Source organism: Grus americana, chromosome 1 (genome assembly GCF_028858705.1).
Source record: "Grus americana isolate bGruAme1 chromosome 1, bGruAme1.mat, whole genome shotgun sequence".
NCBI classification, from domain to species: domain Eukaryota; kingdom Metazoa; phylum Chordata; class Aves; order Gruiformes; family Gruidae; genus Grus; species Grus americana.
In genome coordinates, this window is record NC_072852.1 from 49,613,431 (window position 1) to 49,632,584 (window position 19,154).

Consider the following 19,154-nt stretch of genomic DNA (forward strand, 5'->3'; position numbering starts at 1 on the left):
ATACAAGACTGCTGCAGTGCTATGCTATCATAGTTAAGTTTGCACAAATTACTGATCTAGACATTTATTACTTGTGAGGAAAGCTTTTAAAAGGCTTGTCTAAATGTTTTTCTAGGAAAGAAATTTGTGACATTAAAGTAATTCTGGTGGCCTCAGTCTTGCTCCCTGCTCTTCCAACACTTGGCAACTGTATCTGACTACTGCTGCAAATGAACTATAGGATCTCACTTCCAGAATCAGTGCTTTTGTACAACACTGCAGAAGCTACTGTAGTATAAAATATTTATAAATCCACACGAAAGCTTAATGGAGGTATAGCGCTGGATTACTGGATCTATGCTAACCCTATTTACGCAAGCATGAACATAATCTGTTGGCAATGTACCAATATTATACCACTACAGGAATAGTTCAAATTCATAATAAAATATTGCTCCTACCTCTGTTCAGAAATGGAGTTCAACAAGAGATCATAAAGAAGGACAGTGAAATAATGACATAAATTTATGAGTGAAACATTAAAGCTAACTAGAAGACTGACACATCATGTGTAGCTTATTGGGGGTGGTGGTGGGGGGCACACTATTTTTTTTTGTTTGGGTTTTCAGGTAAAACGGTTTAGACACTACCTTGGCAAATGACAAACTTTTCTCCTAAGTAAAGAGAGCAAGGGTTATAGTTCCTATTTGCAATAACCTGAAATGAAAGCACAAAATTGAGGAACTTGCAATAAAACCCAGAATTTTTCAGTATCACTGGTAATTCACTAAGTCTTTAGCCTTAGGTTATGTAGACTGAAGTGCATGAGAATACTCAGGTAGAAGAAAATAAAATTATCAAGCAGCCTGGCTGGCATGACATTTAATACCTCCACTACATTACTACTGTGGACACAGTCTGATTTCCCTCTGAGCATCCTCAGAACAGCTGGGGGCGGGGGGAGAGCAAGCATGTTCACCTTCTCCAGAAGATGCCACTTCAGACTTAAGAACTCATCATTGTCTCCTAATTTAGTACTAATTTAGTACTTATTCCTTCCTAGTTCCCCTTTCCTTCTTACAAGAGCAAAGTTCTACACTTGAGTTACTTCTAACTCCTTGTACATATGTTTGCTTTCACTCTGAACCAAGCCATACACAGCCAACTAAAAATAGCCACTTTAAGCTCCTTAACATTCACAGAGAAGCTAATTTAGTTTAACCTGAATTTTACCAAGGAGAATCTTATCAGGCACCTAACTTAAGGGAAAGAGGAAGCTGTCTGTCTTGGAAGACAAAAAAACCCCACAAGCATTCAGGCCCTAGAATACACCAAAACACTACTTGTCAAAAAGACTTCTTCTTATAGAATAATAACCACTGTCAGGATAATAATTAATCTTAATAATTAATATAGCTTAATAAAAGCTATAATCTTCTGCATATCTCCTGTGGCAGTTGGTACTGTTGCTTGCTTCCTTCTTCCTCTGTAAGGGAAAAAGCAAAATATGGAAACTGTTCCACACTAATCCCTGGAAGAGCTGCAGGTCAACTTTTACTCTTCACTACCCACTTGAGCTTGAAACTAATTTTGAACTTTCAAATCTTCTTGTAACAATTCTTGTAACTTCTGAAGAAAATTACTACTTTAAGTTTCAAGAATGGTCAAAAGAGTAACGTATTTGTGGATTAGGACAAGACAAAAAGCACAGTTCAATCCTAACTCCTGCACAGAGCATACATTTGAACAATTGCCTCTTTAGTCTGAAGGCCACTGAGATTCCTAAGCAAATTTCTGTATGGCTTTCTATTTATGGGTTTCCATTACTGTTTCATATTCCTCTGATGAAAAAAGTACATTTTTCTGCCAAGAATCCTCGGAGTCAGCCCCATCCAGTAGACCTCACAACAGTTTCAAGAAAAATTTTTGCTGCGGTGAAGCTCAGTCCTGAACATGCCTTGTAAGAACTAGTACCAAAACATTACCAGTTAACATTTCTAAGCTTTGATTCTCAGGATAAAGGCTATGGCTTAGATAAGTGACCTTATAATTCCTGCTACCGAACAAGTCCTTCAGAAAAAGGAAGATAACCCATTTCATGCTTCACGGAAGGGCTCCAAAATGCTCTGGGTCACAAGCCACTCATCCCTCCAAAAATAGTTTACAGAAAAATGCTGCTAGGGATTTGCCTTGTGTGTATCTCTGAGCATTCAAAGTTTCAACTCTGGAAGAAAAGAAATGGCAGAAGCAGCTGTCTGCTCATCTTTAACAAAATCAGTCTTATATATGCTTAAGATATCCATAAACTCCACAGTATCAACAATACAAGCTTTTCCCCTTCATGCGTCAAAGAACTCCCTATAAAGGACATTTTCTATCTGTCAAAAGCAGAACTAGATACTTATTAGGTTGAGTTATTGGTAAAAACCTGTTTGCCATAAACAAATATTTGCTATTAAACATGAATGTACTTTGAAGTTACACAAGATGGCAGTTTAACAATTTATACATGGTATAGCTGATTAGGAGTTGTAAACTTTCCAACCTCAAATTGATTAATGGATTAATTAAATCCACATGACAAGAGTTAGTAGTAGTAGTGTATTCTCAGGTCACTGGACCTGTGGGGTTTTTTTCCTGTGGAACCTACTGAAAGTATAAGGTTTAAAAAAGGTTTCTGGCTCCAGGTGACTAGAACATGTTTTTATCCAGTAACAGTCAGGAGTTCACCCCTGCCTCCCTAGGGATTTAAGATTATTACACCTACTTTTCTTGTCTTTCTTCTCTTTTTCCTTCTCCTTCTCCTCTTCATCTCCTCCAGCCCCAAGTAAGGTAAAGATGATTCCAGTCTGAGAGTTCACACCTACAGCAGTAACTACCATTCTCCCAGAGCCTTCCATCACATGTGTACCTGAAAGATTGAATCAGGTTTTCCACTGAGACTTGAGCAGTTAGATGACAGAGCACAAAGGAAATGCGTTCTCAAACTTCACGCTGTAAGATGTGTATGTATACCACTGTGTTCCCCTATAGCTTTAATTGCCAAAACTATCTGGAAAATAAAACCATAAGCAACTAGACAAAATGTTTTCAGTTTTAAGAGTCTACTCACTTTGACGGAGTTTTGTACTAGTTGCACTGTTTTTGGATACTTTTAGGAGACAGCCTAGATATAAGTCCAGTTTGCCAGATTTTAGCCTCGAAAATGTAAATAAACATTTTACCCCCAGAAACAAACCACTGTCTTCAAGAATTGTCAAATGTTACACACCTGACAGCAGCATAGGATCTCTGTCCAGAGATTTCTTAACATGATCAGATTCTCCAGTCAGTGAGCTTTCATCAATTTTGAGGTCATTTCCTTGAATGAGTACACCATCAGCCGGTAAAAGATCACCTACGAGAGATCACTGGGTATGTTGACTGCAGTTCCTTTTTTAAAAATAAAAGAAAGTTCAACTTTAAAAATATGTTTACCATATTTCACTTGAGCAATATCTCCAACAATTATGTCAGCTACTGGTATTTGGATGACTTGGCCACCTCTGATGACTGTGAATTTCTGTTCTTGTTCAATACGGCTCTGCAATCCCCGAAATTGTTTCTCTTTACTCCAGTCATTGAAAGCTGTTACTAATACCACACAAACTACAGATAGGAGGATTGCTGCTCCTTCAATCCAACCTGCTTCAGATTCCTCCTCTTCTTCACCAACATTTACTGATCCACATACTGTAGAAAACAGGTTTTAGATTTAAAAGAGTTCACGCAGATAGTTATTCCAACAACAAAAAGTTTTGCCAAACAGAAGAAACTACTAATAGTTGCTAAACATTTTCTGTGCTAGTCATCTTTGCAGTTTTACATTTATTCTCAGTAAGATTAACACATAAAGAAGCTAAAGAACCTGAAAACTAGAACAGCTCAAGGAAGTTAAACCACCTAGAATTTACATCCCTGCTTATCTGAACATAAGAGAAGTTGATATAGAAAGTTACCTGTCCTTATTATCTTCTTAAATGATGGCACAAGAATGCCAGACTAGACAATTAGTTAGCTACCTTCTGCTTTCTCAACATTTCCCACTTCACCTTTACCTTAACAAGCCAGATATCATTGCAAAAATTCAGTTCAATGAAGGCCAGATTCCTTCATCTTCCATTTATAAGTATAAATACAGCTTCATTTCTTAAATTAGAAAAGTTACTGGTGTCACATTGCAAATCAAGGAAAATTTAAGACTTGGTGACTCCCCAAAGAAAGCACATGACCGCAAATGATAAGTTACTTAAATATTTGAAGCAAAGCTAAAAAAACGCTTGCACAAAAACTTGACTGTATCTAAGACAAGTTCTTGTTTCTGCTGCTTGCACTTTACCTTTGGCATTATCTTGGTCAGAATGATACCAGATCATGACCAGGGAAATCTCATATTGCCCTTTTAAGGCAAGCTAGAGTTTTAGTAGCATTCTCTCAATAAGGAACAAGCTGCTTTTCCACTGACTTACTGTCTCCCATCAGATTCACAGTACAAGCATGTTGGACCAGGAAAGTCAGTAGTATAATACTGATAAAATAAAAGTAGATGCCTACTTTTTAAAAAGTTTACTTACGTGATTCATTTCCTCCTGGAGGCTGGTAAAAAGAAAGGCCCAAGGATACTACAGCTGCAATTTCTAATATAATTAGTGTAACGTCCTGTAGTGCTTCCCATACTAACTGAAGAAATGTTTTTGGCTTTTTAGGAGGTATAAAGTTCTTCCCAAAAACTGCTTCTCTCCTTTCTATATCTGCTGGATTTCCACTTAGACCTATTTAATAATAAGACAAAGTTAGTGATGCTTATTTGCATTTCACCCTCACATTAGAAGTGATTGAGGTTTCCCATTCATGGAGTCAAGTCCCACTCCGTATTTCAGTGACAATACTGAAAAGCCATATCTCAAACATAATTACATAAGTGTTATCCTTAAATCAGAGTCACTACAGAAAACCAGCCATACTTTATCTTGGCAAAGCGTGAATTATAAAATAAGCTGATGGTCTACCTACTTGTACTTAATATGACATAGCAACAGAATAATAGTAATAAACATGCCTTTGTACAAAATAAACAAGTTTGCAAGACAAGATCATTAACAAAGTTACTACTATCGAGACTGAGTAGCACCATGCAGCTTTAGCAAGACCGCAGCTTGTGAAGCCAGATCTGGTTCCCACTGTAGTGATTCTATATTCAGAGATAACATCCTAGGATCCTACAAATAACATAACATTTATAATAAGATATGTAATAATAATATAAATTACTATAAATACTATATTTGCATATTATTTACTTATGATATAAAATAATATAAAAAGCTGGTGAAGCTGTCCAGGCATCATGTGGAAAGAGGCAGCCACTTAATGCTGCTTCTGCCTGGACAGCAGTTGTTTGCTCTTCTGAAGCTTCACTTTCTTTATCTCCTCTCACACAGAGAGAGCCCATATTTAGTACTGTGCAGGGTCTGTCACCTCAGTTTTGTACCTATCATCTTTCTTATATGGCATATTTCTTTCAGAGTCCTCTTCTGTTTCAACTCTTGTACCATCCTTAAGGGACATTAGCATGCTTCAAGAATTAGCCAAGTCCTTAAAAATAAAGGAATACCAAGTATATTCAATGCAAAGTCATGCACTCAAGGTCCTCCATAAGAACATCTCTGGTTTACTTCCAGTTGCCTAACATGCCATTCAGAATTTAAGCCACTAGCTCATTTTTCAAAGCAAAATGGCAAAACATACAGCCATGTTCATAGCAAAGGTCTGGATACTTCAACCATATTGCCCCCAAGGTTATAATCAGCACCTGCTTAAAGACAACAATTTTCTTAGTAGCAGGTTTTTACAGTAGTTAATCAAACCACTTAGTGATAAAGACATTGCAAACCCGGTAGGCAATGAGTAAGAACAACAACCACTGCAACTGCCTTTCACAATAAATGGAGTATTTAACACCTCTAACTGACATTTCCTAGAACCATCACATATTTCAAGACACTTTGCAAAGACTACTGAATTGCAAAGCTCAGTTTTAAATGCTAACTGCTGTGTAATCACTTAACTGAAAAGCAAAATATTATGTGCACTTTTCAAAAGTGAAACAAATTAAACATACTCTCAGAGTACACAATAAATTAGATTTATTCTAACACTCTAAGATTCACCTTGAATTCATTGCTTTGGACGTTTAATAGAAAGGAGTAATTTTACTGGTTAGCCATAGCACTACACTTCTTGAAGTTCAAGCTTTGAGGTGCCTACTTTCACTCTCAACTCAAAAAGCACTGCAAGACCTTTTTGAAAATCAAGCTTTACAAGAGGATCTAGAGAAACTCAGGACAGCTTGGCCATTCCAAAAGGCTGAACATATCGCTATTCTGCAACAGATACCATTTCTCTCTTCCTTTTAGCACGGCAGAGTTTGAAACATTATTTACATAATGTCAGCAGCACCAGTTTCCTCCTTCCTTCACAGGGTACCAGGATGCAGAACATCAGAAGTATACAGAATGGTCTTTGAAGAACGAAAAGTGTTTTCCAACAAGACTATATAAAGTCAAGCTACTATCAGAACCATTTAACGAAGATTAGTAAATAAACCTAGCAAAGACAAAAAGCATTTATATTTCTAGTATTTGCCATAATACACCAGGCACCATTACTGAACTCACTACATTTACCACACAGCTGGCAATTTCATAGTTCACAGTCTACAGTCCTGAGGTCGAAGCTACTGCCATTATATTGTTCGTTATGTATCTCAGTAGGGTAATTTATGTTATTTGGGGTTAAGTTTGAAAAATATTAGGCAAGGAACTAGTTAAAGCTTCATATACAAATTTTATTAGAAATCTAGAAGTTACTAGACAATCAAAATTGTGTAGACCTGTGGAAATATCAATGGTGGTCCATCTCTCCAAAATATAGGAAGGACTTCTGCTACTACAGATATGTCAAACATTCATTTATTCATATCTGTATACATTTGTACATATGTAAAGGACATAAATATTAAATACTAAGCAGTAAAGTCTGCTCAGTGTCTTTTTTTAGTAATACTGGTAAAGGGCAGTTCCCATTTCTCATTTCAAATCACGTAGGTCTGATCCACATTTCGCCTGAAAACAGACATTGCCTTACATTGTCAACAACTTCAAAGCAAGAAATTATACAAGCTGAACTCATCCACTGTGTGGCATTTTGGAGCTACACGTACTTCTGCTGTGAAGCCACTGGTAATTATGACAAGTCAGAATTTCACATCATAAAGAAAGCTTCTGAATAGGAAGAAGTGTCATAGGGCCTTGCAGGTGCGCACACAAGACTTTAAAGAGCTAGAACTAGTATAACACATAGCACTTTTCTGCATAGATCTTGCCTAGATTTTCTCCAATAGAAATGTCTCCATTACAACTACTTACAACTTGAATTTGACAAAAGAAGAGACTTAGTTTTACTTTTACAAGAGCTCTCTAGTAGTACCTCTGAGAAATTTATAGCAGCTTACCTGACAGAGAGGCTGGTTCTCTAAAGGTTCATGCAGTGATTCAGAGCCGAAACGACACCTTTGTAGAGGACACTGCTCTAACTCATCTTACTTAACCTTTTCTGAGCTAATTATCACATTTGACTGTTGAGGCCTTGCTGTTTTTATGAGCTGCTCTCTCACTTGAAAAAAAAAAAAAAAGATGGCGCCCTTTTATCAAGTTAGCGATTGTATTTAACTGATTGCAGGACAGTACATCTAAATGTCAAATCATTTTGAAAAGGAAAGGCGCTCATCACAGAGTCCTCAGTACAGCAGAATCAATCTGCAGGAAAGGGCAATCTATCCCTTTCCAGTTTTAGTACGCTGACACTTATCATTCCCATGCATTAACCTGCTTGTTACATTATGAGACTCAAAGTGTATAGCAGGTATTTGGTGCTTAGTGCATCATGGCCGTCTGCAAACGTACACCCATCTAGCTTGCAGTAATAATGGGCCTTAAACCGTGGCGATTACTGTAAGATAGGATTCAACTCTTGAGTTCAGTTCCTGATTGTAGAAAACTACAGCCCTTTTCAGACAGAAAGGAAACTGCCTTTCTATGCAACAGGTCAACAGGGTAGCAACAGACCGCTGCTCCTAAGAGGTGTTACACTGCCGGTACACAGCAGCGCTTCACACACACGCACTAAACTCTACAACTCCATCGATGCTGAGGAACAGAAGTTTGCAGTCCTCATGTTTTACAATTTTCTTCTGCAGCCTAAAATTGGTCTGCTCCCATCCACTGGCAGGTCAGGCATGAGAGCTGGCTACTTTCAGTTTGGTAAGAGGAACCCAGTTCATGTACTGAAATAATTTCAGGAGTCTGGAAATCAGGAGTCTGGCTTTAAAAGCAGATCAAGCCAAAACATGTTAAATGCAGATGTACCCAGAGATACCTTACAGCATTACTTGTTCTTGATCCAAGGAGACAAACCTTTCAATAGTATTTCTGAAGAACAGAAAGCAACAGCTTTCTGGGATTAAGCCAGCAGGTACTTCACTGCCCCTGACATGACACCACATTGGTTAAAAGTTATGTGAGTGCTTAAATGCCAAGGCATCACAATTTGCCAAAATCCTGGTCTTGGCACTTCTCAATCACTACCAACAGCAGGACTTCACTTTGAATTAATGTTAGATAAAAATACATAAGAACATTTGTACAAGATACTACAGTTTAGATAGCTAAGCGATATGACTTGCATCTTTCACAAATTAAAGCTTAGAGCTTTCATTTACATTGGAAGACAGGGCGGGACCTTAATTTCTGGAAAGCTCTCAGAAAGGAGACTTGATACATTTCCTTCTTCACATTTGTACAGTCTATCTTGGAGTAATAACTCTAGAGAGCAAAACGTCAGGTAGCCATACTTCACAGAATGTCATCAAGTCCAACATGGCAAATACATCTTCAAAGATGCTTATTTCTAGAGAATAAGATTGTGTGATCACTTTGCAAACCTTCTACTAATAGTGACAGTACCTCTTAGTGCCTAAAGCTGTGTTGATAAGTTATTTTGTATAGATCAAATGAAATCCACAGAAATATCACAGATTTAAAAACTAGATCCTGCTATTAAGAATTCAATGTAGTACAAATAGAAAACAGATGTCACCAGCTTTAAAAATTGTTTCATTAGGGAATACAAGACCTAAGTAGCAACACAGAAGCATTAATAAACCCTGCATTAAACTACTAAATCCTTGTGTTCTATGACAACATGATCTGAATTGTGAACTATTGGCTGAGCTCCTCACAAAACTTACACTTAAGCAGTAAATTAAACATTGCTATGTTGCATTGCTATTTCATATGTGGATGCCTACATCAATGAACTTTATTCCAAAGTGCAACCTCACCACTAATCCAACATCTCACATGCAGTTAGACCAATTGAAAAAAAACCTCTTGCTTACTTCTTACCATTCAATACCTCTGCCTTAGAGAAGAAGCAATATTTTATTATGGTAACTGAAATACTTCTTTTTTAACAGAACAAAGTTTATAGAAGTAGTTTGACTAAGGTTTTTCCTAAATGGAGTTTCCCCAAAAATAGTGTTAAAATTGACTTACCTTCATTTGGTGAAGTTTTCAATTTTGTACAGATGCCATGTACATCTCCATAGCATTCCTGTATTTTATGCAGTGCATCTGTAGCTCGAAGTTCCATAAGAGAACGGAGTTCTGCAAGAGTAACTCCAAAATCTCCATGATTAGCTTCTTTTACAGCATTTTTTACGCCACTATATGCAACCGAGTTGTTTGCCATATCACCCATGATGTGTGCAGTCTTTAGTGTAGACAGTTTCCAGTAAGGAACAAGATTTCAACTTAAAATATTTCCAAAAGGAAAATAAATCCTTTGGGTATGAAGACAGTCAGGAGAGCAGACACATCACCCAAGTAAGAGACCCCGTCTGGAGAGATATCTTTGAGGTTGTCCCATGGCGTGTTCTGTTCCCCAAGCCAAATGGCATGTACAGTCTAGGGAAAGAATAAATATACATTCAGTTACACAACAGCTATACTGAAACACATTGCAAGACAACCCTACTCTTTGTACTGAGGTTACAGAACAAATTTCTGATTAAGGACAATTTCTTCATATTTCCTATAATATTTTTAGTTAGCAGTCAGCTGGCAAGAGTGACGAGGCATAAAATGGATGTTTCCCATCCCAAAACAACCTTGCATTATTATACTTTCTTAAATCATTAACTTCTTAGAATAACTGTTGCCTTTAAGTCTTGTATTTTGCTTGGTATATCCATATGGTTCACCATCAAGAGGAAACCTTTAAAAACACCTGGAAGTAAATCTGTTCCCAGGGAAATGGAGTTTGGAGCATCCACCACTGATGTTACATGGGGTAAGAACATACTCAAGCTAAAAATCCTGACTTTTCATGGAAGCTTTCACTTCAGAGATTGGGATGAGCAAGCTTTTGTTTGTTCTCATGAATTCATTTGTGCAAACCTCAAGGAAAACAGTTTCAACACTAGGTTAGCCCATGCATGAAGTACTTTCGTTGTGTAAGTAGGAGTATATCTTCAGGCAGACCTAGGTCTTAATGCATTTTCATGTCCAAATAGTTTTAGCCCCCCCTCCAGCCCATTTCATCACAACTCAAGCCTCCTACAGTATCTGCATTTATTTGTTTGAACAGAGGGGAAAACAGCACAATACTACCTTCCTACAGAAGGGATAGGGAGACTAAAAGCAGCTCTTCTGTCTGATTACCTGCACTGTAGCTGAGAAATTAATATCTACCCAGAGGATTCTTAACCTGCACAGGCACTCTATGTTTAATTCCCACTCGGCTGACACATCTTGCATGTACACACGTATCTACACAACAGTATAGTGAATGCACAAACACTTCACACCTATATGAAGATCTGCTGTGTGCAGAAGACAGAAGTCTGATTGCGTAAATCAGTTTTATTGACATAAGAGGGAATGGTAAGCACAAGTAACAATATAGTCCCCCATAAAATATTATGACTGCAAGGCTCAGATGAACAATAACTTGCATACTTCCAGGTCAACAAGACCCTCAGGCATCATATGCCTAGCAAAGGCAAACAGTTACCACTCACTGCATTGCTTTATGAAGGCAAAGAGTCACCAAATAGCAAAGAAAAGACTTCTGGCTCTTGCCCTGCCTGGTTAGAGGACTATTCAGCTGAACCCCCCTGCCTATGTTGAAGTCCAGATATAAGCACCCGATTACCAGAAATTTAAAGGTCTTAGTTCCAGGAAAGACTTAGTTCTCTGCTCTGTAAACAATCAGCCTCAGCTATCGTCAATCTATGTTTTAAGCACCGTGTCACAGTACTGGATTTGTACTGAAGACAACCACTGACGCTGAAAGACTGAAGTGATGTCACCCGACCACAAGAGACAGTCCAATCTCCAGCAGAACTACAACCGCTCTTCCTATCACTAGGAGATTCTGAGACAAGCACTGTCTATGGCTGTTTTCTGAGAGCAACAAAAAGCACAAAGCAATCAATATTCATATGCATAAAACTTCAGAATCCTATAACATCAACAAGGTACCTAATTTAAAAATCCATTTTAAATCTTCATTGTTTTTGTTACTTGCAAAAAATATTACAACCATTGACGAGTCCATGATGATGGTGTTAACCTGCATGCTAGGATGCAGTTTTGATTAACATATGTTCTTCAGCTGACTGTAACATGTTCTGCTGAAGTATCCTGTAGGTGAAGAAATTCATGCAAATCATGCATGAAAGAGTGCTCTTGAAAGACACGCCACATCTTTATCTAATGACCAAAAGCTGGATGCTGTTGGCCAACTAGTAGCCTAGGAGGATTTACCAACTGGCATCTGATCATAAGCTATGACAGTATAACAAGCAGATCAGGCAAATGAGTTTGTATAGCTATGGAGAAGGTGCTGCAGCTGCTAATGAGGCAAAAATAGACCAAGCAGAATGCCCCACAACTAATTACATCCAACTGGATTCAATTTTAATTAAGAAAAGCTCTGTTCAAGCCTCTAGCAGGAGTCTGGCACCTGAGGCCCAAATACACCCAAATCCAAGTACAGACACGAGGTTAGGAAAAGCTACAGCTCTAGTCACTGCTCACTTGCCATTGAAAAGCTTTGAATGCTGGGCCAGGGCAAGACTTGCTTTCATGTGCAAGTAGTCTTAAGAGCAATAACATTGCTTAATCATAGGTCACACTGTGATTTGCACTCTGGTTCTATCATCTCTATGCATCTAGATCCATTTTTGTTAAAATATAATAGTAGTCCAGTGATTAGCTATTACTACCAGTTTATACTGAAAGGGGTTCTCAGATGTTCTGAAGTAACTCAACGGTGGCTTAACCACCAAGGGACCCTTAGGGTTCACAGACAAGCTCAATGAGCTTAGATTTACCCGACAAAAGCAGTGGGGTTCTGCAGATCAGCTCTAGTAATGTTACAGATTATTTGGCACACCCGTGTTAGGAAATAGCTGAGAAAAATTGAGAGGAACAGTGTGAAGACTCTTGAAATTCTGAATACTGATCAACTGCAGGTTTTCTCCAAATCATAAAAAGTGGTTAAACAGGAGCAATTGTTACACCAAATCAGACTAGAAGGAATCTGCTCCAGTAGCCCATTTTTACCAGGCATTTCAATGGACAGTACAAAAGCCTCTCGGCACAGGGTACGGAATGGACTTACCTTAATATAGTTTTTCTGCTGATTCCTACAGAAAAATCTTGCTACAAATTTCTTTAAGAAATATCCTTAATGCAGTTTTGATGTCAAACATTGCAACATTCAATTGTTTCCTGTTACAGCAAGTTCCAACAGTCCACTTTTGTAACAAAGTGGCAATGCATAATGCAACTATAAACAGTGAAATTCAAGTATCATAAAAGAAAGCATATTTTTAACCTACATAGATCATCTAATAATATTTCTCTCTTCAACTAGTGGAATATTTTATTTGTTTTGACCAGTGTTCCAGTTCTCAACCCAATTCCTGCAGCAGCCATTTGAGATAAGTTATTTGAGCTGCATGAGCTCTGAAGCACTATAGGTAAAAGCAACTCACCTCAAACTTTCAATCTGCTAATATCTCAAACTTTAAATTCAAGAAACAGTTAGCAAAGTCACTTATACACCATTGCTGAAGTTCCAGCTTATTTAAAGCTTAATTCAGTTGAAGTTATGTTAGTGTCCAGCTTAAACAAGCTGCACACAAGATGATTAAGAGAAGTCTGTCCTTCATTAGGCACATCAACTTTTGGATAATCCTTTGTTTACATATCACTGAGACTAGGAGCAACTTTAAAGCTGTTGTCTGTCACACTCAAAGTGCCTAAAAATCTTGTACTGCAGAAGCACCTTATGGTAGCAGCACATACTCTCACAGGCAGGAATCTGATAGTTGTGCAAATCTTTCTGAAAAGACTCTGCTGCTCCATGACTAACAGCTTCACTGACACATCACGTCATTGCGGCTGCCTATGAGGAGTACCTCATCTTAAATTCCTTACCCAAATCACATTAATACTCTTCGCTAAGTGAGAGCTCTTTGTTACCAAAGACAACAATTCAAAACCATAACCTATGAAATGAAGGTTAGCTAATTTTACCAGCGTTAGAAGTTTGATAAACTCACAAGCCTCTGTAGTTGGACTGCAAAAAGGACAAGCTCTGAATAGAAAGAAGTCTACATGTTGAGACGTTTACCAAAGCATGAAAACACTATAGATTGCAACTTTATTTAGTGCCACCAAAACATACTGTGTTGACCAAGCTAGAAGAAGCTGTAACATGTTTCTTGAAGTGTTCTTCTAACACCACTTTAAATATAAACCCATGTTAATCCCCTGCCTCAATAGTAGCTGCTTTTTGGGGCGGCCCTGAACATTAAGCTTGCTTTAGAAAGGACGCCAGAAATAGTTCTTCTTAGGTGAAAGTAATTAGCAATTTAGTATTTAGTAATTAGTTATTTAGTATTTAGTAATTCCCTCTATTTGGAAGAAAGCTATAATCTGTGTTCTACATTCATTAATTAAGGCTACCTTGAAGTGAGAATTTGCAGTGACCCCACACTGACAATCAAATGTGAACAGCAGAGTTTAAGAGTGGCATAATTACTATTGCCCAGATGCACAGGATCTAGCACACCTTAGACTCCTATGCAAGCCTTTCCTATTATTGAATTTACATTTAATACTTGCTTCACCAACCTACAGGAAATGCATTTTAAGAAAATTAAATCTTAAAACACTTAAGCAAACTCATACCTCAAGAGTCAAAGCTCCAGCAATTATATATCCTGTGTCATTCAATTTAATTTATACATCTGCTTGAACACTATGCATTCAGATATTAAGCATTAGCTGGTACTAGCATTTGACCTTCAACAACACACTAAAGCTGGTTGCTGTAATATAGGAAAAGGCTTGCAAAGTGATTATCTCAGGAAAGCCTTTGTTTAATCTAATTAGTTTAATGAAGACCGGACAGATCTACATACCAAGAGGTTGCAGTGATAAAAACTGTTCCCATGTGTTTCAGTTGCCATGCCATTTTAATCCATTCCAAAAAGTCAGCTTTTAAGATACTGAAAAATATAATATGCCTTTGCATACTTTAGTTTGAAACCCACAGCACTGGGTAAGTTCCACAGCTGCAACCCATCACATGACATTTTTCCTTAGGGGAAAAAAGAAGTTGGCTGTAATATTATTATAATGGAAAGTAACTGTAAGTGAGAAAGTGACCTGGAAATCACACTGAAAAAGTCCGAGATCTTCTGCTCTGGAAGGTCAGTTTTCCTACTGTAAGAGACAGACCCTCATACCTACTTGAAAGGCTACAGAAACTCACCAGCTGTTTCCCAAGAAATGCGAATGAACACTAGTAAAACAGAAAGTTCATACAGAACAGTATGCATTTACAGCTCACTATCCCATATGTTAAAACGTGCCTAACTGAACAACTGAGAGTTAAATCTTTTCAGTGGTATGCTGTCTTTTTAGTGCAAGCATCTCAGAGAGCCTGGCTTACGAAGAGACAATTACAAGTAGACTGAACAGCTAAAGAGAGGGCACAATCGTAGAAGACCCTCTGCAACAGAAAGTTTTTAATACATCACCTTCAGCCTTAAATGTGCCCAGCAGTGTTGTAATGACAAGTTTCCCTTATTACAACTCTTCAACTCTTGTGTTATAAACAGCAAAGTCAAAGGTCACGAGTTTTGCTGAGTTTTTAAAAGACAAATCTGACTTCATTCTGAAACTTAATCTCTTCGGAGGCTGATGTACTCACCTAACTGAAATAAAAACTGGCTGCTGTTCCTAGAGTCTGCAGTGGATGTAAACACTGGTATTTATCACACTTAATCTAAAGGATTGCTACTGCCTACTGTGATTGACACTTCTGTAGTAGCAGTTTCATCCAGTGGTAGTTTCTTTGCTTTAAGACCCCAAATTATTTCTTATTGAAATGATGGCTAACAAATTAGGACTTCAGCAGCCTGAAGTCAATTCAATATAGTACAAATTATCAATGCTCACGCAAAGGATTCACGCATCATTTCCCTCCTATTTTGGTAGCAGCAAGGGAAAACTGTAACAGTCTTGAAGGTGAGTTATTACGACATGAAGAACATGACCTTCTCTTATGAAGCTGCTCACTCCACAGCCTCTGCAAGGAGCCTGTCGTGCAAGGAGACATTGTCTTACGCCATCAGCCAACCGCGCACTGTACTGCCCTGCCCTTTCCAAGCCATGGCCTTCCCACACTCACGAAGCAAGTCGGCTCCAACCGAAGTGACAGCTGGATTAAGGAACGAGATCAGAAAGTGTTGTATAGAATAGTCTGAGTAGAAAAACTATTTTATCGAAAGCTTAAACTAATCATTAGCTTTCTGAATTTAAGGTATTTTAACTTGAATATGAGAGAACTAAATAGATACAAGAGACTGATCCAACAAGTAGGGCTTCAGAAAAACCTGTGAACACTTCCAAGGAACATCAGACTTTGGGATATACTGGAAAGTCCTAGAGAATAAAACTAATGTGATCACGATTACAGAAAGCATCAAGTGTCCCATGTATTTAAAATACTAGGCTTTCATACTCTCCTATCTCATATTACAATGCTGAGTTGTCCACAAGAAGCCAAACACTTCCAGACACAAACCCATGCAGAAGAGTTGAGTTTTTAACTACTTAAAACATTTTTCTGGCAGCAGGCATTACTCATTCCAGATATCCATTAACAGAGCAATGTCTTGAAGGGTCTCCTACAGTTCACAGCTTTGATAACACTCAGACAGCTTCTTCCTTCTCCACCTGCACGTCCTGAAGCCTCCTTCTTAGTTCTTCATTTTACTAGGCTCATCTACTTTTTGCTCTGCGATGACATCGTAAACTAAAACAAAAAGGCTAAATTTGACGGGATGGTTTATAACACCAGGTAATTCCGAGTTAAGACTATAATCCCAGATAAAAAAAAAGTTTTAACCTCTAGCTATGACTCTGTCCCATTTGGCACTATTTCTAGCATGTTCAAGTACCTAAGATTCATTTACTATGTGCGTCAGCTTCCTCAGATAACTTGAGATGAGTGGAGCTGCCAAAATTTGGACTAAGGCACTTGATGGCTGAAGGCAAACCTGCAACATCACAAAGCTCCACCTACTGATGTTTAAAATGCAAGAAAAAAAATTTTTGCCTCATGTCCCATCTTTTGCTTCGCTTCAGATGCATTGGGTCCTAAATAGATGACCAAGAATTTCAAGTCTCTTAATCCTGCACAGTTCAGGCTTTTATCCTGTTTATTCAGGATAATTATGCTGTAAAGTGAGTTCTATAACAGGTCTGTCATATTCATAACTTATATAACTCTAAAAGTAGGTTTGGGTTTTTTTTTGGGGGGGTGCAGTAAAGTCAAGTCATCCATTGACAAATATTTGTATTAATAAGTTCAGGAACAACTTACTACACTTTCCACATCAATATTTGTCAAAACAGTATTGGCAAAAATTATAATATAAAAAGCTAAACTTATTCAGAAGGAGATGGTAGCATGACATCCTACTTGTTAAAATTATGCATTATTAGATTACAACAGTTTCCTTGCATTCCCAAATTACAAGATGCATTCCAGTCACAAAACCTGTCAGGCATGTGTTAAATGAGGCATATGACATCATTATACACAGCCAAGTTTCAAGTGAGATGGTACCAAATTTCGTCCAACAGAGCTGGAATTGGATTCCTGGATTTTAGTCATTTGTTGCACTTAAAGCTTAGTGCATGCCTGTAAGCAATGCATCCAGCTGGTCAGTTCTGACACTAAGTATGACTCAGAGCAAAACAGCAGCTGACTTCCTCATAACAGTTATTCCCACAGGTGTATTACTTGTCTTGAGAATTCTTTTTACCTTTTTTCACAAAGCCTCTAACTTCTGCTGCTTCTTTGCTGCTTCTCCTTAACCCTGCTTCCAATACCTTTTGAGCTAAACACACATTTCAGATGTTATCTCTATTTTTACTTCCATCTTTCAATTCCCACAATACTATCACATTAAAATTGCTTTACTCAGTTTGAGCAATTATTTTCTTCCCTTAAAAGGTTATTAGACAGTAACTAGCACCAGTGGAAATGTCTTTGTTCTGATCTGAAGCTCTGAGTCAACTTCAGCTCTTAACACCAGAAACTTTGTTCCATGTTGCACCCACTTAAATGAAAACATGCTCAAGTCAAATTGCATGTAACACTTCAGGCAGAACCAGACATTTACCATCTCATCCTGATTTGAGCACTCCCCCTTTTCTTCTAGAAAGCATTTTTTTTCATATTAATATCCATTTAAGCAGAGCGGTATGCTTTTGACTGTAACCGTGCTTCCTGGTACCAAAGAGGTGCCAAAAGCTCTTTAGACCTCTGAGCCTTCAGGCAAAGGGCAGAAGTCCATCCCTACCTGATTCTTTTTGTAGTCAGGAAACCTCAAGATTAATTTTAAATTAGTCTTAAAACTACTAGGAAATATTTAAGCTTAATGAGATTAAGCCTAATTACCTCCATAAAGTCACTCTGCATATGGCTGCCTCCCTTCTATTAGGACAGTAAAATTAGCTTAGTATGGTAAATTTTATTGGGGTTTTTTTGCTACCTTGGACTAGCTTACTGCTATGTAGAAACAGTACTAGGATATATTCTATACGCTCATTGAACTATTTGTGTGGTAAATCATCCATACATGATTCTCCCAATCATCCCTGCCAAGCAATGGTTTGGAACATAAAAAAAAATAAAACCCCCAGCTCTGGTCACCCACCTCAGTGAGCACACACTATGATGCTAAGTGGATATCTGTTTTTTTTCCCTTGTGGCCAACATATAAGAAGCTTCCCTCTTGTCCTGTAACATGCCAGTTTAAGAGCTTTTGTCTTCAGATTTTTCAAAGGCCTTTTGGAAAGACAAGAACACAGTTTATCCTTATCCTCAAACCCTTAAAAAAGCCTGCCTGCCTTCTTGAAAAATACGTAACTTGAAAGCTCTGCTAGCTTCCTCTGCATGCCATATTAATCCTTGCCTGCCAGAAAATACACCAAGTAAACTGGCTAAAGAGTCATTCTGAGAGAACCCCTTTTAAAAACTGCAATTACATTTGCCATCCATTCTTAAGGAGCCAAGTTTTTTTTTTAATTCAAATGTCATGAGTAGTCTACACTTGAGTAGCTCTTTCAGAATTACTGCACGTATTTGCTGTTCCTGCTGGTAGTAGGAAGAGGAGGTTAAGGGGGGTTTGTTGGTTTGGAGTTTTTTTGGTGTTTTTTATTTTTTCTTTTTTTTACCCTCGATACTTGAAATTGAAAATCTACTGTATGGCTTTGCAAGAGATTCCACACCTGTGTTTCTTGCAAACTTCTTCATTATGACTATACTGAGCATCCCTTTAGCTCTTTGATAGATTTTGAGAGCTTAGCTCACTAATACATTCTAGTGGGCTTCCTCTTTCTGGTACAATATCTTCAGTAAACTGAGCCTCATAGTATCACCTGATATGTTTTTACCATTTAGTGAGGCTACATACTGCTTTA

General features: G+C 37.9%; 1 protein-coding gene across 13 annotated transcripts in view; it reads right to left on the reverse strand.

The window, feature by feature from the left end:
* Positions 1–19,154, reverse strand: part of ATP2B1 (ATPase plasma membrane Ca2+ transporting 1) — a 65,925-nt gene that overhangs the window by 25,417 nt on the left and 21,354 nt on the right. For all 13 annotated transcript variants that reach the window (XM_054831529.1, XM_054831573.1, XM_054831535.1 and 10 more), the window contains exons 2-6: positions 9,633–10,043; positions 4,593–4,790; positions 3,457–3,711; positions 3,251–3,376; positions 2,747–2,890 (exon numbers count right to left, since the gene is read on the reverse strand). In XM_054831529.1, coding sequence (XP_054687504.1) covers positions 2,747–2,890; positions 3,251–3,376; positions 3,457–3,711; positions 4,593–4,790; positions 9,633–9,837 — 928 coding nt within the window. In that variant the 5' untranslated portion in view covers positions 9,838–10,043. The remainder of the gene's footprint in view (positions 1–2,746; positions 2,891–3,250; positions 3,377–3,456; positions 3,712–4,592; positions 4,791–9,632; positions 10,044–19,154) is intronic.